This window comes from Schistocerca nitens, chromosome 7, assembly GCF_023898315.1.
Source record: "Schistocerca nitens isolate TAMUIC-IGC-003100 chromosome 7, iqSchNite1.1, whole genome shotgun sequence".
Lineage (NCBI taxonomy): Eukaryota > Metazoa > Arthropoda > Insecta > Orthoptera > Acrididae > Schistocerca > Schistocerca nitens.
In genome coordinates this window covers 155,517,397-155,545,184 of record NC_064620.1, presented here as the reverse complement: position 1 = coordinate 155,545,184, position 27,788 = coordinate 155,517,397, and the positions used below count along the sequence as shown (strand labels likewise).

The 27,788-nt window shown below is 38.2% G+C and overlaps 1 protein-coding gene across 2 annotated transcripts in view; it reads right to left on the bottom strand.

Moving 5' to 3' along the window:
• The window catches only part of LOC126194825 (sister chromatid cohesion protein PDS5 homolog B-B), a 204,540-nt gene extending 177,458 nt beyond the window's left edge, over positions 1–27,082 (bottom strand). For both annotated transcript variants that reach the window (XM_049933153.1, XM_049933154.1), the window contains exons 1-7: positions 26,835–27,082; positions 23,965–24,076; positions 15,993–16,193; positions 13,225–13,409; positions 12,611–12,818; positions 8,273–8,532; positions 902–1,148 (exon numbers count right to left, since the gene is read on the bottom strand). In XM_049933153.1, the coding sequence (XP_049789110.1) occupies positions 902–1,148; positions 8,273–8,532; positions 12,611–12,818; positions 13,225–13,409; positions 15,993–16,193; positions 23,965–24,048 (1,185 nt within the window). In that variant the 5' untranslated portion in view covers positions 24,049–24,076; positions 26,835–27,082. The remainder of the gene's footprint in view (positions 1–901; positions 1,149–8,272; positions 8,533–12,610; positions 12,819–13,224; positions 13,410–15,992; positions 16,194–23,964; positions 24,077–26,834) is intronic.
• Positions 27,083–27,788: the final 706 nt, after the last annotated feature.

Sequence of the window (27,788 nt, the reverse complement as noted above, 5' to 3'; positions counted from 1 at the left end):
TCCACTGACTTGCTGAGTCCACGCCACATCGAGTTGCTGTACTGTGTCAGGCAAAGGGAGGTCCGACTCAATATTAAGAGATATCTACAATTTTTGTCACCTCAGTGTACTTTAGCAAGCAGAAACAGTCACTGTAGGCTACTTATGTAAAGTACACCAATCAGCTATGATTCGTATTTATCTATTCCCAATGGTACTGTGGGATTTTACTTGTTTCACAGAATATTATCACCTGCCTACATACTGGAAAATATTTTAAATAGGTTTAAGAGGAACATTATGTATTAATTGGTATTTATATCCCAGAGCCCAAATATTCTGATAAATTACACAAGGAGTGGCTAATACAGCATCATTCTTTACTTTGTTTTGGAATATCTGGGGATTTCAAATTTTCTCCTGATATCTACTGACAACCAGTTAAAGAATTTGACACCAGAATGTAAAACATCATTCTAAACCCTACATTGATGCTTGTATCTAGAAATAATTTTTACTTCTAATGTTGTGGTTGTGTATTTTACAGTTCACCCTAAATTTACTTTTATTATTAACCAAGAATACCATTCGGTGTGTACAAATCCCAAGACCACTGACGGGGCTTCTGCAATATTACTACCAATCTCCATAGCATCCCCCCCCCCCCCTCAGCTGCACTGCACCATTACAGCACTGAGTGAAAGTATGCTAGCAATCCCACCTGCAAGTCAACACATTGATAAATATTTTTAAATGCAAAGCAGACAGCACTGGGCTTTGTGGTCGACACACTGGTACCAGGTTGTTATCAATTCAGATGCCTAAAAATTTTACATTTTCATTCTGTGGTTTTACTACATTGATATATATAAAGTATGTTACCAAGTACGTAACTTACGCTTAGAACAATACAAAACAATACCTTTTTGTCTAATGTTCGTTCCTTTACAAACTCAAGAAGATCTTCACTATCAGACACAACCTCAAAATCCCTTTTGGCTGTTTGAACAATGGCCATCACAACTTCATATCTCACATTTTCTTCTGAATCATGCTGTCTCAACTTCAGTGTCTCTGTTATGTCCTTCCTCAGCTCAGGATGATTTAGGAGGAAATGCATGGAATGCTGCACACATTTAATGCGTATTGCCACACTAATGTCATTAAACCTGTTAATTGAAACACAGCATTAATAATACAAAAGAAATTAGAGAATTAAATTACACATACAGTAAAGCAGTCTCATTATCTGACCCATCACATAATCATGTTTCAGGCAACTGATGCAGATGAAAACAAAGTTGGCACCTGCCTTCAGAAGTCACAGATTACTTCCAATGGTAAAAAGTGCACACACAGCTGGAGGAAACAATATTACTTAGGCTGCATCCTGCATAAGCGACAGAAGCGACCAACTGCGCACCACGTCTTCAGATGACAAAAAACCACCACAGGTATAGTTACAGAACTGTCCTTGGTGAGCAACGTCCACGGCACTGCCTGTTCTCTGCTACAACTTGTGATGTATGAATTCAAATGTGCTTTAATCTTCTTGCTGGAGCACACGACAGTGAGAGCAACAGCTACGAATCCTCTCTTTGAAGCACTGGATGGGACGCACCAGCTGCTATAAAATACTTATCATCCAATTTTATGAGACACATCTGATGAAAAAATTTGATTCTTCTGTATCTTGCAGCTTGATGAAGGACCAAATTTATTTCATTGTTCGTCATAGTTACTGTGCAGCACGAAATTAAGTAAATGACTGTACAAAATTTTTAAGAATTTGCAGAGGTAAAATAGCAGTGCAAAGACTGTGTGCAGCACATATTAGGCCATACATTATTGGATACGAAATGTGGCCAATATATCAAAACTATATTTAAAGTTGAGAGCCAAATGATATCTATTTTCATTCTCAAGATATTGGCTATTATATCCACAGACAGGTTGCTCGCGGCGTGTCTCAATCCTTTCCTATGCATCGGGAATCAAGTGGTCATAATAATCATCTACTTTTCATAAACAGCTAAAGATATCAAAATGAGGTTTTTTGGATACAACGGCACACAAAAAGGACACATTTTGTCAATGAATAACAATCAATATGTTTTTGTCAAATGTTTCTGCGGAGCGAAACCAGACTCCCTGTAAATTACACAATGAGTTTTTGTCCAAATATTCATAGCAAAATTAAGTGTGAATAATGGGCAAATGGGGAATCACAGTGACCAATGTGAGGTCTACTTTTACAAGAAAATATTTAACTGCTTGAAAGTAATCAGCATAATTAAGAAAAACCTAATTACTGATCTGAGGAAAAATTAAAATATTTCATAAATAATTGCTGCTATCTATGTGAATGAAATGTCAAAAAGTTCATCTGGTTTCTAAATTAAACTCAAAAATCAAAAAATATATTTTAAAAAATCAGTCCAATATCTTGTGCAATCTTGTGGTACTGCGAACGGCGGAAAGCAAGGGGAAACTACGGCCGTAATTTTTCCCGAGGGCATGCAGCTTTACTGTATGATTATGGAGTGTAGCCATGTATGGAAGTGAAACATGGACGGTAAATAGTTTGGACAAGAAGAGAATAGAAGCTTTTGAAATGTGGTGCTACAGAAGAATGCTGAAGATTAGATGGGTAGATCACATAAGTAATGAGGAGGTACTGAATAGGATTGGGGAGAAGAGGAGTTTGTGGCACAACTTGACCAGAAGAAGGGATCGGTTGGTAGGACATGTTCTGAGGCATCAAGGGATCACCAATTTAGTATTGGAGGGCAGCGTGGAGGGTAAAAATCGTAGGGGGAGACCAAGAGATGAATACACTAAGCAGATTCAGAAGGATGTAGGTTGCAGTAGGTACTGGGAGATGAAGAAGCTTGCACAGGATAGAGTAGCATGGAGAGCTGCATCAAACCAGTCTCAGGACTGAAGACCACAACAACAACATCTTGTGCAATGATTTGTCTAAAAGAAATAAAATTGATCACAGAAACATTTCACAAGCCTCTGAAAGAGGCTTGAATTCATATACAGAAAATGAGGTGCATCATGTGTTTCTCGAACATATTTCACTTATTACTTTTAGGCAAAAAAGTTCATTAAACTTTTGACTTGCTTTTCACAAACTTTGAATGCTTTACTTGTGCACACTGTTTTGATTAACAGAAACATTTGGCCTTAACATTGATTTCTGATGAATTATGTTCCCAACAACCAAATATTAGTAAAATTTCATAGTTTTTCATTGTGTTTCATTAGGAATTTAATATATGTGATATACTGGGATAGGTATATATACATTTAAGGATCAAGTACTTTGGCAAAATCTTAAAAATGTACTTCGAGATGCACTGTAAACAGTACAGATAAAACTAACTACACAAAATTGGAGACAGGATTGTAGCCAAGTCAGTTAAAACATAAGAAGTAGCTAGGACCGAACCCACGACCAAAAATGATTCTGATTATTAGTCTATGATTCTACCATCACACCAAGGACACCTCCTCCGGAATATCACTCGTTCCTCCATTTTTACTGCAGTCAGTCATTCTTCTGTACCTATCAGCTGCTAAGTTCGTCATCATGTTGGTAACATCCACTCTTTAATTTATTGATGAGACAATTGAATGTCTGTCTGCTCATTCACGTATATTTGAAGAATGTGTCTAAACCAAACAATGGAAAGTCCTGGAAGGCATGTAACAGTATCATGAAAAGGATAGTGGCTACTCGCCATATAATGGAGAAGCTGGGTCGCAGACAGGCAGACAAAAAGACTATCAAAATGTGAACTTTTCGGCCAACAAGCCCTTTTTCGAAAATGCACGCGCATGCGCACCTGCACCCACACACCCATGCGAGGGTGCGCTCGCACGCACGCACACAGTCACTGGCTGCTGAGGCCAGATTGTTAGCAGCAGTGCATGATGGGAAAGGCAACTGGGTGGTAGGGGTAATGTGGTGGCTGGGGGATGGGGAGGGATAGCAGGTAGGGGTGGGGGACAGTACTCTGCTGCTTGTGGGAGCACAGAGGGATGAGTTGGAGAGTCGGTAGGGTAGCTAGCTGCAGTCAGGAAGTTATACGGAGGGCGGAGGGAGCAGGGAGGAAGTGGGGTGTTAGCGAAGATGGAGACATAAAAAGACTGGCAGTGCATTAGTGCCACAAAAGGCTGTGTAGTGCTGGCATCGGAACAGGTAGAGGCTAGAAGGGTAAGGACAATGATTAACAAAAGTAGGGGCCAGGAGCATTACAGGAATGTAGGATATATTGCAGGGAGAGTTACCACGTGCGCAATCCAGAAAGGCTGATGATGGTGGGAAGGATTCAAATGGCACAGGTTGTGAAGCAGACACTGAAATGAAGAATGTTGGGTTGGATGGTGTGCTCAGCAACAGGTGGTCCAGTTGTTTCTTGGCCACAGTTTGTCAGCGGACATTCATGCAAACAGGCAGCTTGTTGGCTGCCATACCCAAGTAGAATGCAGCACGGTGGTTACAGCTTAGGTTGTAGATAACATGACTGGTTTAATAGATAGCCCCTCCTTTGATAGGATAGGTGATGTTTGTGACCAGACTGGAGTAGGTGGTGGTGGGAGGATGTATGGGACAGGTCTTGCATCTAGGTCTATTACAGAGATCTGAGCGATGAGTCAATGGGTTGGGAGCAAGGATCGTGTACAGATGGACAGTGGAATACCACTGTGGGAAGGGTGGGAAGGATATTGGATAGGACATTCCTCATTTCAGGGTATGACGAGAGGTAGTTGAAACCAGGGCGGAGAATGTGATTTAGTTGCTCCAGTCCTGAGTGGTACTGAGGCGTGAAGGAAATGCTCCTCTGTGGATGACCGGTGGAACATGGGAGGTGGTGGGTGACTGAAGAGATAAGGCATGGTCTGACACCCTCAGTATATTTCAACAGAGACCACCCTACAGATGTGAGTGCCACGGGGGGCTAGGCTGTATGGAAGGGCCTTCTTGGTATGAAGTGGGTGGCAGCTGTCAAAGTGGAGGTATTGCTGGTGGCTAGTAGATTTGATTTGGATGGAGGTAATGATGTAGCCATCTTTGAGGTGGAGGTCAGCATCAACGAAGGAGGCTTGTTGGGTTGAGTGGGAGGAGGTGAAGTGAATGGGGAAGAAGGTGTTGAGGTTCTAGAGGAATGTGGATAGGGTGTCCTCATCCTCGATTCAGATCAAAAAGATGTCATTGATGAATTTGAATGAGGTGAGGGGTTTGGGATTCTGGGCGTTTAGGAAGGATTCCTCTCGATGGCCCATGAATAGGTTGGCACAGGATGGTGCCCTGTGGGTGCCCATGGCCATACTCCGTATTTGTTTGTTGGTAATGCCTTCAAAGTAAAAGTAATTGTAGGTGAGAATATAATTGGTCATAGCAACTAGGAAGGAGGTTGTTGGTTTGGAATCTGTAGAGTATTGAGAAAAGGTAGTGTACAAAAGTGATAAGGCCATTGGCATTAGGGATGTTAGTATAAAGGGAGGTGGCATCAATAGTGATGAGCATGGCAACATGTGGTAAAGGAACAGGAACTGTGGAGAGTTGGAGGAAATGGTTGATATCTTTTGTATAGGAAGGTTAGCTGCGAGTAATAGGCTGAAGGTGGTGTTATGAGAGCACAGATTCTCTCAGTGGCAGCACGTAACCAGCCACAATGGGGCATCCCGGATGGTTGAGTTTGTTGGGTTGGGTTGTTTGGGGGAGGAGACCAGACAGTGAGGTCATCGGTCTCATTGGTTTAGGGAGGGACGGGGAACGAACTCGGCCGTGCCCTTTGAAAGGAACCATCCCGGCATTTGCCTGGAGCTATTTAGGGAAATCACAGAAAACCTAAATCAGGATGGCCGGACGCGGGATTGAACCGTCGTCCTCCCGAATGCGAGTCCAGTGTCTAACCACTGCGCCACCTCGCTCGGTGGTTGAGTTTGTGGACTTTAGAAAACATGTAGAAGGTAGGAGTGCAGGGAGAGGTTGGGGTGAGGAGAGAGATTGACTCTGGCAAGAGGTTCTGAAATGGGCATAAGGATTTGAGGGGAGACTGGAGATCCTGATTGATTTCTGGAATGGGGCCACTATATGGCAGGGTTTGTTGGTGGATGAATCTGACAGCTTGCGGAGTTCTTCTGTCCGGTAAACTTTATGGTTTCAAAGCCTTTGTCAACAGGTAGGATTATAAGATTGAGATCAGGTTTTAGGTGGTGATTTGCAGTTCTTTCTGCGGATGTAAGGTTAGTTTGCACATTGAGAAATTTGGGGAATGATGGTGAGGCACGCTTCCATGTTCAGAAATTCTGGAAAGTTAACAGGGGGTGATTTGGGAGCAGTGGAGGTGGGTCATAGTTGGATGGAGGAGTGAACTGAGTTAGGCAGTGTTCAACAATGGTCTTGGTTGAGTCCAATTGTTAGGGTTGGTGGTGAAAAGGTGTTTTCACTCTAGGGACTGGGAAGAACATGTTTGGTGATCTTCACATCTGATGATGCAAATTGTGAACTTATCCATGAATATTCTTCCCTTTGTGAATTTCATGCACATCGCTCTTTTATCACCTCATTTTCCTAAGTAAAGCCAATTTTGTTGTCTTACTCTCAAGTTCCAGCATTCTCTAGTTTACGGGCACCGTTTTATAGAAACGGCTGGTCAGCTCTAGAGCCACCTTGTAGCAGGAGATCGTTGCTTGCACACAAGACACCTGACCATATTGCACAATGCTGCTGCTTGTTTCTGGAGTGTAACATATTTGGGTCTCGATTGCTGTTGGTCACTTCTGATGCTTGCATAGGATGTGGCCTTAGGAATTAAGCAGAAGAGTATACTTTACCTTAGGTCAAAGAAGAGCCAACCATACAGGAAGAGAATAAAACCAGCATTAGCATGTGAGATTTCAAAAACTCAGAGGAAAATCGTACGCAAAAAATTATACAGAAATGATCAACAACAGAAAAAACGTAAGCTAGTGGTGATGAAGCATACACCGTAGAGAAGAGGTGGGGTGGGAGAGGGTGGGAGAGAGAGGGAGAGGGGAGAGGGAGAGAAGGGGGGAGGGGGGGAGAGAGAGAGAGAGAGAGAGAGAGAGAGAGAGAGAGAGAGAGTCGAGTCAGAAAATAAGATGGGCTAAAAGGGAAAATAGTAAGTAAATAAATTTTAATCACGAGACTGTAACAGAAACAAGCTAGGACAAAGGGGCAGGGAGGGTGCAAAGAATATCAACAACAGACATCATTAGCCAAAGCAGAGATACAGTTCAGTTGTCTTGCCAACACACAAAACATGTCCTGTCATTTATGGCTATGACATTTCAAATGTACAATAATTCCTATAAGCAATATGGCTGCAGTAGGTAGCACTAAGCAAGTTGTGTGTCAGAGAGAGTCACCATATTGCAAGGAAATTACTTCATACAGCAAATCAGAACGTTGAGCCTAAATGCCAAAATTCATTTTCTACAAAAATAATCAGTTTTTGAAAATACAATTGGATAGATAAAAAATCTACTCACGAAATTGCAGCAGAAGAAACACATGTAAAAGTTAAGAAACTGTGCAAGCTTTCGGAGGCAGTGGCTCTGTTTTCTAGCATAAGGGCTGAAGGCTGAGGAAGAGGGATGAAAGAAAAGGACTGGCGAGATGTAGCGAACATATACAGTTCTGGAAAGTTGCCCAGCTCCAGGTCAGGGGTAACTTAACAAATGGGATGAGAAGGAAAGACTGATTGTTGAGTCCCCAACAATCAATCTTTCCTACTCATCCCATCCAGGAAGTCTCCCCTGACCTGGGGTTCTGGTCGGCTTTTGCGTAACTTTACTTGTTCCCTAAGTCTCACCACTCCTTTTCTTTCATCTCTCTTCCTTGCACTTCAACCCTTATGCCAGAAGGAGGAGCCTCCGACTCTGAAAGCTTGCACATTTTCTTAACTTTTTACGTGTTCTCTCCTGCCGCCACTTGGTGAGTAGGTTTTCTATCTATCCAATTGTATTACAAAAGTAATTTTCTGCCTTTCATTAATGAACCCACTACTTGGGGAAAAAAGGGAGTAGGATCTCATCTGGAGTAATGTACTTTCCTTATAATTTATGACATTATTTGTCTGAAAATTGTTTCATTACCACTAACTAGCGCTTAGTGTTCATAAAAACGAAGAAGTACATACTCTTTCTAAATATAAGGTTAACTACAAGAGACAAAAGGCAACTCCATATAACTGAAGTTTAGTAAATATGCACTTAAAATGAATTTGGATGAGACAAGAAGTAGAGAGTATACCTCCCAAGGAATGCCCTCCAGAGTTGAGTATGGTGACGTGCAAGATTTGAGTCACGCTCGCTGAACATCCGTGCTAACAGGGAAACGGCACCTAACCGTTCAGACTCCTGACTGCTTTTCAGCTTGCACTCCAACTGTGGGAGTACTGCAAGTAACACACTCGGGCATATATGGTTCAGTTCATATATGAGATCATAAACTTTTCCACAAATCTCCAACTGCTTTTCTTCTTTCCCCAGAATGAGCACATGGTTGAAAAACTGCAATTAAGAGAAATACAATACATACAAGTTATTTACATCAAAATGACTACATCTGCAATACCCTATCAATATGATACAAAATCAGTGATGCCTAAAACAAAGGAAATAAGATTTACAGTTTAACATTTTGCTGATGAAATGGTCATCATGGATAGTGCACAAATTTTAGAAAAGGAAATAACCCCAAAAGAAGCATCTTCACTTTTGCTGGAACCTTAAGAACAAAGCAATATCAACAATGTTGAGAAACAAAATATTTTATGCAAGAGTAATCCATCGTAAGTTCTCTCTTACTAGAAATATTGTGTGATACACGGGACAATAAGGATTGTAAATTTAATCACTTAATATATTACAGCATTTACTGCAAATGTATTAATATATTATAGCATTTATTACAAATGTAAGGGCCTTTCCTTATCAAATTGCCTAAATTTGGAACATTTTCCTGCTCGACCATTACCGATTTCAGTGAAATTTTATGTGAACATTCGCACATGTCTTCAATGACCACTGAGACGGTTTAACATTTATTGAAGCAATACTGGCCAAGATATAGTCACTTGTTTGACTTCATACGCAACTTTGCACAGAGTGAGCATGAATTTCTGGCAACTTTCAGCTGTTATATCGCAGGCAATATTTCATTGAAAGAAATTTGTGTGTTCTCTTAAGAATAAAAATAAAAAGAATTTTATGAGCTATATTCAGCCAGAAAATTTTAGGCAAAATAACCCAAAAAATCAGAAGCCGATAAAAGTTCAAAGCCTGGCCTCTTATGTCTCAGGTACTAAAGGTATGACGAATGCGACACTTGGCATGCAGCAAGCTAACTACACAAGATTCTCAAATATAAAATTTAATTTACATACCACTTTCCAATGCTAAATAAATTAAGTGCAGAAGTTGAAGATTTTGTAAAAAGGTAAAAAATGCGATGTTTTCACCTGATTTTGCAAAAAATTATGTTCTACAAAACTTTCCAGAGTGGCCTCATTAGAAGTACCATGGTTTTAACTGCAAAGAAAAAAATGCATTTGATTATCCAGTGCAGTCAAAGTTGGGAGCAGAAATCATGGCAAGGAAAAAATGCAATAGAGCTCACAGAGAAAACAAACGCTGAGTGTGAAACTTATATGCAACAGCTCAGTAGCACAAGGATGTGGAATACAAAATTTCATTCACCTACTATTTTCAATAGTTTAATAGTTTACAAATTTGACAACAACACATTGTTCCGAAGGAGACTGGTTTTGAAATGTTGACAGAAGACAGTATTTATAAAAGTTTCGAATATATCATATTTTCAAAAAAAAAAATTCGTCTTGCCACCAAATCTGTAGACTACTGGATAATAGTAGGTGAATGAAATTTTGTGTTCCACATCCCTATGCTACCAAGCTACTGTGTATTAATTTTATGTTCAACATTTTGTTTACTCTATGATATATAGGGATCCGAAGTCTACATTTTTTTTTTCCATGACATGATTTTCAGCCCAGCTCCGATTCAAATTATCTAGCATTGTCAGCCCACGATGGATAATCAAGTTTTTTTCTTCTTCTTTGCAGTTAAAACCATGGTCTTTCTAATAGGCTCAGTTTGGAAAGTTTTGTAGAACATATCTTGTTGTAAAATCAGGTCGAACATACCGCATTTTTGACCTTTTTACAAATTCTTCAATTAATTTGTTCAGTACTCGAAAGGGGTACATAATAAACAAAATTTTATATTTACGACCATTGTGTTGTTAGATTACTATATGCCAAGTTTCACATTCATCATGCCTTTAGCCAAATTTGAAGTTTTTTGGACACTAATTTTTTCGAGAAATTCTGCCAAAAATTTTCCAGCTGAATGTGGCTCGTAAGATTCGTTTCATTATTATTCTTAAGACAACAGAAGTAGTACAAGATAGCCATATTTCATTCTTTACAACAAATTATTGCCCAAGATAACAGCTTGAAAAAAAAAAAGGTTCAAATGGCTCTGAGCACTATGGGACTTAACATCTGTGGTCATCAGCCCCTAGAACTTAGAACTACTTAAACCTAACTAACCTAAGGACATCACACACATCCATGCCCGAGGCAGGATTCGAACCTGCGACCGCAGCAGTCGCGCGGTTCCGGACTGAGCGCCTTAACCGCGAGACCACCGCGGCCGGCATAACAGCTTGAAGTCACCAGAAATACATGCTCGCTCTGCACAGTCGCCTGGCCTGTGTTGCTTTGGCAGTCGTTAAACTTTACCAATGTTCATTGGAGACATGTGCGAATGTTCACATAAAATTTCAGCTAAACCCTTCATGGTCTTGCAGAGAGGTCTCGGTGGGTTGATATGGAATGACCTGAAACATAATTACCCAGATCCATTTGAGAGTGGTAGCACACATACTGTGACAACACATATACAAGAAAAAATTACTCAATTCAGACATATCACAAAGTCTGCCTAACATATATCCCAACACAACACGTCAAATGAAAGAGTCATAACATGCAACCATTCCACTTAAAGTCAGTTTACTTCACTGGCAGATCTCATCATTAGCAGATACATCAAGTCTCTGATAGTTGCAGAACTCAGCTGTTCTATACTGCATGTCAAATTAAACACCTTTCAGTCATGTAGTTTCCAAACTTATTTTATTTGGCTACCAGTTTCAGTGTTTTACTATGCCATCTTCAGACCCCTGAACGACGAGCAGGAAGATTCTAACTCGGTTCTGATCAAAACAGGGGCCAGCAATACTGATATTTGTAGATTTTTGCTATAGTGATCACTTCAACCATCATCTGCCGACTCAGACTCAGAGCTGGTAGATGATGGTTGAAGTGATCGCTAGCAAAAATCTACTAATACCAGTAATGCTTGCAGCTGTTTTGATCAGAACTGACAATGAATTTTCCTACACATCGGTCAGAGGCCTGAAGATGATGTAGTAAAATGCTAAAACTGGTAGCTAAATAGAATAAGTTTGGAAACTAGATGGCTGAAAGGGGTTTAATTTGACATCGCTTAGCAGATACAGCTTAATAGAATGAAATGGAAGTTTATTTCACAGTGTGGGGCTCAATCCAGAATACTATTGAATATTTGACAAATCTTGTGTCCCCGAGTCTAATTTTTTTCTCTCCTCTATTAACTGAAGCTGCCCATGTTCAAACAACCATTAAAAGTAGGATGCCTTTGAAAATACTTATTGCCCTGAGGTTACAGGATATTTTAGACAGTTATTTTTGGGCATCCATAATCTTAGTACTTCATGTTTTGTGTGGTAAGTTTGTAGAAGCAAAGTGCACAAAATAAATATCCTATTTGTGATACGGAAAATATGTTATTAGGCCAATATTTCCCAAATAGAATAACCAATTTGTTTCTAGGAGTTGGTTTTAAAAAGATGCTGGAAGAAACATGTCGCCCACCAAGTGCGCAAACAAGAAGACATTTGCCAAAAAGGCATACTGTACTAAATTTTTACATAAAAATGACATTTCAGAATTAAAATTAATGTGTTCTATTCAAATTAAACATGCATTCATATGTATTACACTGTGAACAAATGTTTTGAAGTTTGTGAGTAGTAGAGTCAAAGAAATGCCAGTCAGTGTTTGCAAAGCACAACGCAGAACACTGACTTACAGACATGCAGCATGTTAGGGCTCTTCCTGTTTCTCGGGCATAAACACAATGATGGCACCACCCTGTCCTGGTCTTCACATTCCCAGGAAATACTCAATTTGGGGGTTTGGGGGGGTTGAAGGTTTTATTACTTCTTCACTAGTGGACAGAAAACTATTTTTCTGAAGTTCAGGATTTACTGTTTCAGATTAAAAAGTCTAGACAGCAACGAGTCAGAAGTTCGGGGATATCAAGTAACAGGTAATCTAACTTCACTGATATATCTTTCACAATACGTCAGTCAGTCTCCTAACAAAAAAATTGAAGGTAGAATGTTACATCAAACCTCAGTCACAGACGGTACATTATTTATTTTTACTTAAAAATATGTATCAACACTTACAAATGTAACAATCAAGTAGTAAAAAAACAATGCGGCCTTTAAACTTACAGTCTGAATGTATGGTTCCAGTGTATCACTACATTTAATTACCAACTCCTTAGCCAAAAGGTATGCGTTCTTTCGTTGAGTCTTATTTGGTTCCACAATGTTCATAAGTATAATATTCAGGAGCTCATTAGAGACCAAATCTGACTCAGTAATAAGTGGACATAGTACATCCAGCATAAAGCTCTTCACTTTACCAGAGTGTTCATCACTACAAGAGAAAATCATCCTGATTTAATACAAGCATCTTTTAACTATATAAGTTTCAAAATAAAAAAATATTGATAAAATTTAATACTTTAGTTGTTCTTAATATTCGTAAGAAAAGTTTATATTTAATTTCAGTTATATTAATATGAAATTTATGTTGCAATCTGAATAATTCTGTTTATATGTAAAGGTGTGACTAATTACTGTATATTTCGCAACAGAAAATACACGAAGTTACGCTAATATACATAAAATACTGTAAAGCTACTTACTAACTCAGAACATAGTATTCTGTTGTTTCTTAAAATGTATGGAACTCAACAATACAGCCAAATAGGCCTAAACACTACAAAGAGATACAACAAAATTTATTTTGATCCTTACATTCTAAAAGACTTGGTACTTACTTGACAATTCTGAACATAAGTGAGAAAAGTTTACAAAATATCTCTTGGCAGTCATCCAACTCAAAACACATGTTAAATGACTTAACGTATGCCAAATTCTCCAAAAGATAAAAATAGCGCTTGAAAGCAGGATCTTTTGGATCTTTCAATCCTGACAACTGCTTTATAAGGAATAAGAAGATTGTCTGAAAATAACAGAAGACAACATGTTATGGCCTCCAATGTGTACATTCATTTCCTACTCTTCCTAAAAGTACACTTAAAATTGTATTACACAGCAACGCTTTGGTTGTGTACAAAAAATGATATGAAAATTAAATGCAGTTCATACATAAACAAGACAAAAACACAAAGGTATGACATATTTGAAACCATAATATCACAACAGAACTCTGTACAATAGTTTCACAATGGAGAAATTTAAAATAAATGTTCAACGGTAAGTGAGTTGATGATAAACTCAAGAGCAGACAGAAAGTTCACACACAATTACCAGAATAAAATATCTGAAATAAAAAATGGTGAAACTGTATAACTAGGCTAAACTTAACCCAGCAGCACAAATAACACATTCAGCACAAAATAGACATAAATACAACTCAAAACTATGAGGGTTGAATGAAAAGTAATGCCTCCACCTTCATTAATTGGGTTTGGATGGGAATATTTTAATAAATCAAATGCAGAAATAATCCTTAGAATGTGGTCTTTAATTACCAATATTCACTTTTCCACATAGTCACCAGCCAATTGGATAAATTTCTGCCAACGATGAACAAGTTTACTGAAGCCATCACGGAAGAAGTTGACACTGTTTCCGCAACCACAGTCCTCTCAACGTCTTCGTCAGAAGCATAATGATGTCCCCGCAGATCATTTTTCATTATCGGGAACAGATGGAAGTCAGATGGTGCTAAATCTGGACTGTATGGAGAATGCCGTACGGTGGCGAGTTTCAGCCCCTTCCCTTTCCCTTTCAGACGCTTATTAGCCGTTGTTTCAGAGTTCGCAGCGTTGTGACGTAACGACCTGAATTTATTGTTGTTCCACGATCAAGGAAATCAACATGGATAACACCACCTGCATTCCAGAACACTGTGGCCATGATTTTTCCAGCTGAGGGCTGCGTCTTGAATTTCTTTTTCTGGGGCGAGTCTTTGTGTCGATATTCCATAGACTAACGTTTCATCTCCAGGTCTTAATGGTGTACCCACATTTCGTCTCCTGTCACAATTGGATGGAGAAAGGCACCACTTTCATTCTCGTAATGCGAGAGGAGTTCCTGGCAAATTTCAAGTCTGTGTGGTTTAATTTCAGGAGTCAGCACCCAGTGAACCCATCGTGCACAGATCTTCCAATAGCCAAGCAAAGCAGTAATGTGACCCACACGTTCTCGTGAAATGCTGATTGTGCTTGCAATTTCTCTCAGAGTGATACGACGATTGTCCTGAATCAATCTGTCAATATTTTGCTTCAGAAACTCAGTGGCTGCTGTCACAGGACGTCCAACTCTTTGTGTGTCATACAGGTCAGATGTTTCTGCCTCAACATCTTTAAACTTACTCACCCAACGACGCACAGTATTCACATCAACACAATCACCATAAACCACTTTCATTCTCTGATGAACCTCCTTTGGGGTGACACCTTCTGCTGTCAAGAATTTAATGACTGCACGTTGCTTAAATTGCATTGACCAACCATCAGCACAGGGTTCTATACTTTACACTGTAACCACACAACCATTCACTGCTAAGACTTCCTGCCAACTGGAGCTGTAGAGAAGAAGCTACGGAACAAGTCAGTACCTGACGAATACCAATGCTGCCAACTGTTGAAGAGTTATGAAGGTGGAGGCATAATTTTTCAGTCAATCCTCGTAATATTAACATCAATAACCAAGTTTTAGTTATATTGTAACTGACAATGTGGTAATCATGAAGTGAAAATTGTATTTACTAACAATAAGAGCATGCAGCAATTGTATTTTTGTATTCTTTTATATTCATTGTAAATGAAGTTGAGAACTCAAATGTCAATCTGCCTATGCAGTTTGAAGCAACTCTCAAAAATCCATGAGAAAATTGAATCATAGTGAAATCTGTGGGACTGAAATCCAAGCCATATGCCACAGAATCTCAATTACTCTCTAGACTCCGTTAGTCATTGATGCAGTACAGCTCCAAAAGCTTATCTGAACGTGCCATAACATGTTCCTAAGTTTCATCAGAAATACAAAGCATGAAAAAGTAAGAAATCAAAATAATTTCAGATGCCAAGAACAAAGCAAAGTCTCATATCTTCACTGGTCATAAAACTAGAAGATAACAAATCCAGAGTCATCATTGTATGATTATGTCAGAGATGGTGTGGTATTCTGACCACTGTCAGTAATGAAACATTGCATTAGGCATACTTTGTATAACAGATTTACTTTTAAAATTTCACACAAGAAATTCATATTGTGACTGTTATCAATAATTTTTTCAGTCACTTGGATACATTTTTTTCTTGTATGTTCTTGAGTCCGATAAATTTTTATTTTTCTGAATAAAAACTGTAGTGAAACATTGGTGACATGTATGCTAACTAACTAACTAACAACGAGCAGTGAATGAGAAAATGATAAAATTAGCAAATAATGGATAAAAGGTACCCAAAAAAAGAATATCAATGGCAGCACTACGAAAGAAGAGTAAAATAGAACTGGTTTCAAGAGCATATCTACAGGATAGGAAGTGAGAATTTACCAAAAAAAGAATACACACCTTAACCTGCTCTGGATCCTTGTATGGAGCCTCTGGTGCATATACCCTGAGGACATCTGCAATACAGCAAGCAATGAGTAACTGGACATCTCGGCTTGGGTGATGCAAAAAGTAGTCATCAGCCAGATGTAATGCCAATGGAATGTACTGTTGATACATGCCCTCATCTTGGTCCATTGCTTGCAATGTATGCGCCAATGTCTGCAAAATAATAATTATGAAATAAATCTGTGTCACACTACTGTGGTTTACAAGGCACTGTCCAATTGGAGGTGGTAAGCTATTGCCTTCCTCCAACCTTCGAACTCACACAGCCAATTATACGGGTACCTACAATATAAGGCGGATTATGAAGCACTGTGCAACCCACCATTTTACACATCAACAAACACTGCTGGAGGTAAAAGAAGTGGTAAGTGACACATAAAAATCATAGGTCTGTCTGGCAATCAAACACGAGACCTTTGGATTGATGATCAGTTTGTTCGTATAGCATCTGAACCGTGACAGGTAAAAAGATCATTCTTTCACACTAGCTCACAGCACTACTGAACATGAGTATACACAATACCCACAAGTAAAATTTCTTGAAGCATTAATTTTTTTTGCATACCACCATTATTTATCAAACCATTTCAAGCAGTGGCCATCTGAAATTTCTCTCAAGAAAATTTCCGCTAACATGCTGATATGTTACAATGATTATTACACTAATAAATAATAGTACTAAAATAAAATATAACACTATAAGGATATTTCTTGGGATATGTAACACACTGTATCCTGAGTAGTAACATTTCCGTGTCAGTGCCTCATATAGCTTTCTTTTAAGTGGCTCTAAATTCATCTGTATTAAATTGTTCCCTTTTAATTTATCACTAATTTTCATTCCCATGCACTGAGGTCTGTGGGCACACAGTTGGACGCAGTAGGTGGGAAGCATGAAATTTTCTTCGTTTCTAGTACCATGTGAACGGACAAAATGGTTTCCCTCATATAATTCATGTATGATGTATAAAAATATAATAATCTCATATGTTTAGGGATGGCAGAGTTAATATTTTAAGTTTCCTAAACAAGGGACGACGTGATTTTTTATGATTTGCAGTGCAAATATTTCGAGTGATTTTTTTTCAGCATTTTTAGTATCCGCACTATGTTTGTCGAGTTGCCCCAAAAAACAATACCGTACCTGAATGAGATTTTCACTCTGCAGCGGAGTGTGCGCTGATATGAAACTTCCTGGAAGGTTAAAACTGTGTGCCAGTGTCAGTGTCAGTGTCAGCTGCAGCTGATAAAATTTGCATTGCAAATGCAAAGCTGCTCAGTTTGTTTGCTAGGTATTCAATGTGTGCCTGCCAGCTTAAACTTTTATCTATATTAAAACCTAAGAATTTGACTGAGTCAGCTCATTCTATATCTTGGTTGTTGTGAACAATCTTAACCTGTTCACATTTTGACTGTTTGGTTTTGAATTGCATCATGTGGATCTTAGATATGTTTAGATTCAACCCATTTAGCTGAAGCCAAGATTCCAAGGTACTGATCACAGATTTGGGAATTTTTTCCGAATCCCGATTTTCATCCAAGACATAAGTATCATCTGCAAACAGAACTGATGGGTAGCTGATATTTGATGGTAAGTCATTAACATAGAAGAGAAATAGGACTGGGTCTAATATGGAGCCTTGTTGAGCCCCACGAGATTTTTTTTTTTTCCAGTCAGAAAAATAATTTGCACCATTTAAAGAGATGCTAACTCTTTGCTTTCTGTTTAATACTTAGAGCACTGCCGCTAATGCCAAAAGTTTCAATTTTGTAAATAAGCAATGCATGGTTTACAGAATCAAATGTCTTTGTGAGTTCAAAGAAAATTCCTGACACCTTATTTCTCTTGTCTAATAATGGACTCATTTTCTCAGTGAAACTATTCACTGCATCTATAGTGTTTTTCCCCTGCTGAAAACCAAATTAATTGTTAAGAATAACAGCATATTTCGCATTGACGTTTTGGATTTGGGCAACAGCATATTTTTCAAATATTTTACATATGACAGGGAGAATTGGGATAGGACAATAATTTCCCATGATCTCTCTTGATCCCTACTTGAAGAGTGGTTTGACTTCAGCATATTTCACGACCTCTGGGAAACAGCCCGCTTCAAAACATTGATTTATTATTTGAGCTAGTGGGTTTGAAATTTTATTGTATACTGCTTTAATAACTTTGGTGGGAATCCTATCCCAATTTGCAGATTTATTGTTCCTCAATGTCAGAACAGCACTTTCTACATCCTCCGCAGAAACTTTTAAAAATTTTGTACAGTTTTCACTTAAGCCGAAGGGATTTACTTTGTTGTGATGACCTGTTAACATCTACATCAGACTGTGCTACATTTATAAAGAATTCATAAAGTATTCTGGTATACGAGTATGACTTGCACTAGCATGTCCTTCAATGTCAATTTTTGAAATTTCTTGGTTACAGGCTGTAACAATAACTCAGATTTAATTACTGACCACACAGCCTTTGTCTTATTTTTATGATTTAAAATTAGCCTGTTATTTGCCAGTTGTTTTGCTGCCTTGGCAGCTCTTTTAAATATTGTTTTATAGACTAATATATTCAATGAAATCAATATCTTTATTACGCAGTTGTCTTTTTCTTATGCTGGAAATTTTTATGCACTGGTTAATCCATATTAGGTTATTTGTCATTTTATTGCTGCAGAGTCTAGGTGGAAATGTTTCATTAGAGACACCAAGACATTATTTAGGAATTTCTAAGTTTTCATCACTTGAGTTACAATGATCAAAAGGCCATTTTTCTCTTTTAGTTTCTTACTAAATATTAGCAAGTTTTCTTTGCTAAAGTTCATACTCCAATGGGTTCTCACTAAACACAGAGGTTTGTGATTTGTTATCGTATTTTTGCTTGAGCTATTGCCTAGGTAATGAATCTCATTTGTGTCATGGGTGGGTGATGAATTTAGACTGGCACTGCTGTATGTAATACCTGAAATAAACCATTAGCAATTATGCACCACTGTGGCCTACACTTGGTATACAAATTTATAAACATGTAACAAGCAAAATATGACTACCAAATGGCCCAGAAGGAGTGAAGTGTGACAGCAGTCACAGAACTGACTCATTCATTGGGTGCATATGACACCAACATTGTACAAAGAACAAACAATGTACATGGTTCCGAAACTTCCTGGAAGATTAAAACTGAGTTCCAGAGCAGGATTCTAACTGCACTTTCCATGGGCAACACACTTAACAGCAGGGCACTCAGAAAAGCTTCAGAGAAGTTTGGAAGATGGTGAGGGGTTATTGATCTATTACCTGTTGGCTTTGACCCAGGATGCTCAGTCGCCTTTTGTTTAACAATTTTTCTGATGTTTCACCAGCACAAATGACTGGCATTGTTAAAGATTCAATCTCTATTGCTGTATCTGTCACCAGGAGTGGAGGCTGAATCTCTGACAATGGCAGCCATTCGTGCAGCGAAAACATCTAAAATATCAAACAAACAAACTTCAGCCAAGGATCCCGAGACAAATGCGAATGGGCAACACATTATCAATATTATATGCTCTAATGAAATTTTTAAAGTTAATTTGCCAAATGTCACAACTATAACAATGGACTACTAATTGAGGTAGAAATTACGTAGTGGACCCTTCTCATATTTTTCATTGTTTATGTTTGATATATGAACGCAATATGCACCAAAACACTCAATCTCGTCTACAAGGCCACTGTAAAGGATTGATTAATTTTCAATGTTCTATATTTTACAAAGTATTAAATGTACAAATATTACTGGTGCATACGCAGAACCGTAAACTCACTGAGTATGCTGGCATTACGAGTGTAGTACCTTGAGAAAATGGGGACAAAACAAGGGGATTAATATATCACCTCCAAACTGATATTCAGCAACAAAGCAACCTTCCATTTATGTGGAAAGGTTATTCACCACACTGTAGAGTGTGGGGCACTGAAAATTCTCATGAAACTGTGGAACATCAACAAGAGTTACTGAAGGTTAATGTTCTCCATGCAATGTCACTGACAAAGCTGTAAGGGCCATTCCTCATCTGTGAGAAGACTGTGGTAGCTACTTCTTACCTTGATATGTTGGAGTAGTAGTTGTTTCCACACCTGACTGCTGATTCCAAGAATTTCCACCCTCCAACAAGATGGGGCACCCACTCATTAGAGCGACAACGTTCATCGCTACTAAGTGACTAACTTCTGCTTCGATGGACTGAGCAGACCATGTTCATGTAATCCCAATGCAAAAAACACTGGAACAGCTCTTAGAATGCATCAATGCAGCTTTGATGACCACTGATAGTATGTTCCATGTAAAAAATGGAATAAACTTGACTACCTCTTGGAGGAGTGTCATGCAAGCAGAGGTTTAAACTCCAGGTTGTAAACATAATACCTTGAAAATAATAGAAGTTATCAACTTCCAACATGACCTAGACCTTGGGCTACACTATAGATCATCACAATCGAGATCTTTTTCCCTGGGGGTTGGCGGGGAGGAGGGGGGGGGGGGGGGGGGGGAGGACGGTATTGCACCAACACACTACAGACCCAAAACTGATTTGAAAAGAGAGAAAACTCTCTTTGTCTTATTTCCACATTTGGTTCTCAATATACTATTTCCTTGTTTTTATACCCTGTTTCTTCTAATATGTTGTTGTGGTGTTCAGTCCGAAGACTGGTATGATGCCGCTCTCCATGCTACTCTACCCTGTGCAACCCTTGTCATCTCTGAATAACTACTGCAACCAAAATCCTTCTGAGTCTGCTTACTCTACAAGTTTTAACACCCCCCCCCCCCCTACTTCCCTCCAATACTAAATTGGCAATCCCTTGATGCCTTAGAATTTGTCCAATTAACCAACCTCTTCTTTTAGTCTAGTTGTGCGACAAATTTCTTGTCTCCCCTGTTCTGTTCAGTATCCCTTCATTACACTATCAACCCATCCGATCTCATGTGTTCTTCTGTATCACCAAACTTCAAAAGCTTCTCTTCTTGTCCAAACTGTTTATCGTCCATGTTTCACTTTAATATATAGTTACACTCCAGCAAATACCATCGAAAAAGTATTCCAAACACTTAAATCTGTATTTATTGTTAACAAATTCCTCTTCTTCAGAAAAACTTTTCTTGGCATTGCCAGTCTACATTTTATTTCCTCTTTACTTCGGCCATCATCACTTACTTTGCTGCCTAAATAGAAAAACTTGTCTACTACTTTTAGTGTCCAGTTTCCTAATCTAATTTTCTCAGCATCACTTGATTTAATTTGACTACATTCCATTATCTTTGTTTTGCTTGTGTTGATGTTCATCTTATAGCTTCCTTTCAAGATGACATCCATTCCATTCAACTGCTCTTGCAAGTCCTTTGCTGCCTCTGACAGAATTACAATGTCATTGACAGACCTCAACTGTTTTATTTCTTCTTGCTGAACTTTCAATTCCCACTCCAAATTTTTCTTTGGTTTCCTTTATTGTTTGCTCAATGTACAGATTGAATAACAACCCTGCCTCACTGCCTCCTCAACCACTGCTTCCCTTCCATGGCCCCTGACTCTTGTAACTGCCATCTGGTTTCTGTACAACTGCAAAACAGCCTTTTGCTCCCAGTATTTTACCCGTGATACCTTCAGAATTTCAAAGAGAGTACTCTAATATAACTCTCTATAATTTTAACAGGTACAATGAGAGTAAATATCAAATTGAATAAGGTGGCTATTAAAAAGGCAGTGAGAGTTTCAAGCAAATACAATGTGATCTTCACATTTGCTGAATGAAACAAAACTATTGAAATATGCATTGATGAGGATATCAAAAGATGAAAATAAAATTCACTATGTGAGACAAACAACTGAAATCAATAAAAGTATGGAGAAAAGAAAACAACCTTGTGTTGGGTAGACATCACATTTCATCGAGTTACGGCGGTAACAAACAGAGAAACTGTACTGAGTTTCCAAGGTCTCCTTAAATACTAGAACAGTTCAAGAGATGCATTGGAAGCACAGACAGTTCATAATGATAACAATAAAATTCCGGAAGTAATGCTCGTTGAAGTATAGGAAGCCATTTGAGATATGAAGAAAGAGTAAGGGCCTGGAAGTGAAAATGTTTCATTAGAAATGGTGGAAACTGGATGAAATTACACAAAAGGAATTTATTCACAGAATATGCGAGAAAGAAAATATTTTCACAAAATTTAAACATTGCGGCAATCATTCTATTTCACAAGAACAGAGTGAGAAAAGACAAAATTCTACTGCCCCATGAATCTCCTATCCATAGTAATGGAATGTAAATGAAGTCCCATGCTTCTTGACAAAGCATAGGGGAACGATGTAGGAGACCCGCACTGCCATACTAGGCAAGGTCCTAATAAAGGTGGTTTATTCACTAAAACTATATGCATCTTTGAAATTGCTTCCATCAGGTATCATCGGAGTACTGAAAATGTTAGAACTGAAAAAGGTTGGTCAAAGCAATCTATTCACTGCTGCCCCAAAGGAAATTTTCACTTCATTCCCTGGAGATGCACAGGACAGTATAAATTTATTTGTGTAATAGTAAGGATGTTTTTTTTAGAATAATACATGATTTATCACCTTAACAAAAAAAAGTATACCAATCTATATTAATCACCCAAGCATTTGCTGGATGTGATTTAGGAAAACCACAGATACCTAAACAAGGATAGTCAGAGTATGAGCCTACATTCTCCTGAATCTGAGGCCAGTGTCCTACAAATGAACTACTTCACTTGGCTTATATATAATGTGCGATTTTCTTAAGCCCATTCATATTTGGAATATTTCAGCTTGATAAACTGGGAAATAGTTACTCACTGTAAACTGGATCTTTCAAAATGTATCATTCAATGCAACACACACACACACACAAACACACACACACACACACACATTTGCAGACCACATATTCCATGACCACAACTATGTTGCTTTGCCTCTGTTACAAATTCACATCTTCCTCTGTGCCTTTAGTGCAATTATATCTCGAAACTGAACTGAAGAACCTAATATACCTAATTTGAAAGTAGGCCTGGAAATCAATTACGATGCCCCAGTTATTTTATTTCGAGAGTTGGGAGAAGGCAAGGGCATAACACTTCAAATGTGAATATTCAATGAAGGCATGCAATGTTGAAACCAACATTACAGTTAAGGGCAATTTTTTAAGTACGTAACAGATGCTTATATTTAAAAGAGTACAAGTTAATAATGTAGTCACTGAACTGCCTTAAAAGTTTTTGTATTTAGGGTAGCTGCTGTAAACACAATTTTCAAACTAAGCTTCCATTGCAGTGAAAAGAAAGCTTATAACCAATGATCTATTATTAGTTTTTATTTGTGACAGTGAGGCTTGGGACTTTTCATGCAAAAACATCACAACGGAGGGCTGCTTAGTGAACAATGAATAAATGCATAAAGGAAATTACTAGGAAAGCAGGCAAACAAATGGATACAGGAAAAAAAAAAAAATTTGGTTTTGCTGTCCACTATTTTATTTCTGAACACCAGCATTAGGTAATACTACTTTTTGTACTCCTGCAACTCTCCTTACAGGCCTACACAAAGTGAGGTAACACAGTGATTAAAGGCCTGAACTCTCACTGGGCTGAAGTGTGTTCATGGCTAGACACCATCATTCAGACTTAGATTGAAATGAATGTTGAAATTATCCCTTTGGAACAGACGTAACTTATGTCCTTCCCAATCCTTTTCCAGTCCCAATCTTCTGACCTATCTTTAATTAACTTTATGTTGATTGGAAATTAAACCCTAATCTTAATCCTCCTCCAGTATCCATTTCCAAAGAAAGATATGTCACACTAAATTAAATAAACTTACCCATACAATCAAATGTACTGATACACATTTAAACTTACTTTGAGCCTTCTAATAAGTTCATCCGGACCAAGGTCATCAGTGACTGGCCGGCAGCCCTGAGGGTACACTATATCATGTGGCATCCTTTTTCCTTAGAACACCATCCACAACCTATAAAAACAACAACACAGAAAACTTAAGTGGCAAACAACAAAGGGAAATACGGAAGCGTCCGATCCCGCCCGTCTGCTTTGATCCATGACGTCACAAATATGGCGGAAACAAAAACAAACACACACACACTTTCCACAAGAAGCCTAATGACACTAACGGGACAAGCGCGGGAAATGGGGTGTTTTGGGTGGGGGGCAAACTAAATATAAACAAATACAGACGCCTTGCGTAGCTACAACGTGTAAGTGAAGACAGCCATGCATGAATACCCACCCACCTCCACAGGGGTCGTAACCCCTGCAACCCATAGAAGATAAAGATGCTTCAGTAGCTGATTAGTGTTTTTTGTCTTTTTTAAAAAAAAAATCTCACGGGATAGAACGAACATATCAGAAAGATAAATATAATAAACTAAAACAGAAATTGGAGGAAACAGATCATTAAAATAAGTAATAAGTGTTTTTAAATTAAAAAAAAAAAAAAAAATCTCACAAGATAGAACGAACAGATCAGAAAAGTAAATAAAATAAGATAAAACAGAACTGGAGACAGACACACTCAAACCAAAATCCGCGCCGTCATGACATCACACACGACAACACCCTTACGTCACTGGTCAAAGCCGACGCGTGGGATTGGACGCTTCTGTCGACCCCAACAAAGTCCACCAACAAACATTAAAATTTAGTCTTTCTCCTACACTCACATGTATGAAATTACATAACAGAACATAAAAACATAAAAATCAGACAACTAGGGGGAAAGAACATAACAGTATGGCAACAGAGAACACTTGGTAGCTACATTATACCAGTATCCACCAAAATCAGACAATCCTAGCTCTCAATCATTCACCTACAGAATGAGGAAAAAAATAATTTCCCCTGCACATAACTCACTAATCTCGTTTGCAAGGTTTCTTTGATAGGTTCTGCGTCTACTTGGAAAGAAACATACAACACAGCAACGGTGTAGAATGGGTAGCACTAGTCTCTCATATGCTGTTTCTTGAAAATATGTCTTTCATATTGCTTCCCCAGATGATGATGAGAAGATTTCACAAGATCTAATCAAGTTATAGGATTGTAGCCAGGTGACATCTTTTAAAACTGCCAAGGATGCAATGCAGTTGCATTCCCATAAGTTGTATGATTATTTTATTCACCAGGAGGGACTCCAGTTTCACAGAATCTAAAAGTTCGTGAATAAATCATAATCTGACTTCCCTCATTAATGATATAATCTGATACTAACTACTGTACAGAACAGCACAACTAGTGATGAATCAGAATAATGATGAGCCTATTTAACATGAAATATTATGGTTAGAAAAAAGTGACAACTGTACATAGTGTAGCTTATATCAAGTTTGTATACTCAAAGCTGAAAATGTTAAGAATACAAGAGGAACAAAAAGTTATAAAACAGGATGTGATAACACAGCAAGCATTGCAGTTAACTGTATGGAACTACTTTCAAACAGACTGAACAAAACCACATAGCTACTACATATACAACAGAAAATTCCAGGATGGAATTATGTATAAGACGGTAGACTGCTATCCACCAAGTACTAGCATTGGGAGGCAACAGTGGCAGAGTATTTTTTTTAGATCTCATTCCACCAGGCAGCAGTAACAGCTGTGTATGATGTTACTAACAGTGACAAAGGACTTTACTGATGGGCCCTACATACTACCTGATCATCCACCTAGTTATGTGCCTGACCACCAGTTGGTGTGTACTGTATTTAGTGGATAGTTATTGTGCAATAATATGAGCATGTAACTGGCATTCTTTAAACTCAAATTTGCCATAGGTTGTTAAGTACATCAGAAACACGAAACCCACTCTCATCCTCCTCCGCACTCAGTCACTACCTCAACTCAAGATTGTATACCTCCTAGTTAGATCTGCCACATTTATGGGTGAAGGGTACCAAGGGTGTTACACAAATATCTAACTAGGGCCATGTCCTCATAGTTTTAGGGCTATTATGCGACATCCATTTAACTATTTTGTCATCTTTGTGTATGCTGTTTTTTAAAAAAATCATTTTACGTTTATCTCAATATCATAAGATACATAATTAACCTAGCTTTTTCTACAATCCAGCAAACTCCAACATAAGAGAAATGTGATGTAAATAAGAACGACTGACCAAATAAATGGCTATGAGGCACAGGAAAAACAATGAAATTTGTTGTCATAAAACACAACACTAAACACTATAGGCGTGGGCGCTGTAGCAGCAGCTCTGCACGAACTGAATACACGATAAAAGATCGTGATGCGTCGAATGTGAAATTTATAAATTGGGGCTCAAAAACGGAGTACTGTTTTCCATAGCTTTTTGGAGTACACCAAAGTCTGAATTACGATGCACGTGTAATAAACACTAACAAAACATCACTAACAAATGGTACCTTTAATAGTTTTACATTAATTAATAGGTATGTTGTTGACAACCAAGACTGATTCACAATACAAACGAAAGTTAAGAGTTTTCTAGCGTCATTTGTTTTTACATTTACTGACGTAAAACACTTGAAGTCTAACACCAATGAAATTAACACCCATTTGCTGCAAGATCAGTTTTATCCCAATTTCAAGTTTGTTTATACCTCGTGTTTGCCGAACATCAATATATATGGGTCATAAACGATTGCTAATGAACGATCATCTGCAAAACAAGCAACCAACGCAAAATGTTAAGCTTCAAATGAATCTAATGTCACCTCAAATATGGCATTACCTCAAATACAACATGCAGTCTTATCTTTCCTTCAACTGTATACTAATAGATGTCAGAGAACTGTTATTTAATCATAAACACCAATTTCACTCGGTATCATCTTCACTTCCACACTGTGTTTCGTAAACATCTAGCTAAAGGGAAAAATATGCGATACGTATATTGTTTTTACACAATCACACGATCAAACGGACGAATGAAAACAACACACTTTACACCTAACATTAAAACTGCGGGAAAAATACACCCCTTCTGTAGCCACGGAACGCGAAAAACAGGGGCGCCAACACATTACCCAAAACCTAACGATCAATGTTATCTATGACATTGGGTATACAGACGCACTGTTTAATGTTTACTTGAGCGTAATTAGGAACGCGGAAAATACTCTTAATTATGGATATATTTTAATTTTTTAAAATTATAGTCGCCTGATATATTATGATTTGTCCCTTAAATACTACTACACGATGCGCTTACCATACTGTAAAAAATATATATGTATAGAATAAAGCTTGAAATTAATAAACTATAAACACAAGGGAAAGTTCTACGATGTCATCCACGCATGTAGCCGAGTGAACCATCGTTACCACTGTAATGCTATTGACTAGTTAAGAACAAAGCTAAGCAAGGTCACTGACACCAAATTATACACCATTCTAATCAAGACATACGAAAATTATAGAATAACTGACGCAGCACTACTATAACCGAAATTATATTTGACTAACACAAAACAAATGGTAGTTGATTAGTCAAATAAAAATTCTGGTCTCTATACAGGGTGTTACAAAAAGGTATGGCCTAACTTTCAGGAAACATTCCTCACACACATAGAAAGAAAATATGTTATGTGGACATGTGTCCGGAAACGCTTACTTTCCATGTTAGAGTTCATTTTATTACTTCTCTTCAAATCACATTAATCATGGAATGGAAACACACAGCAAC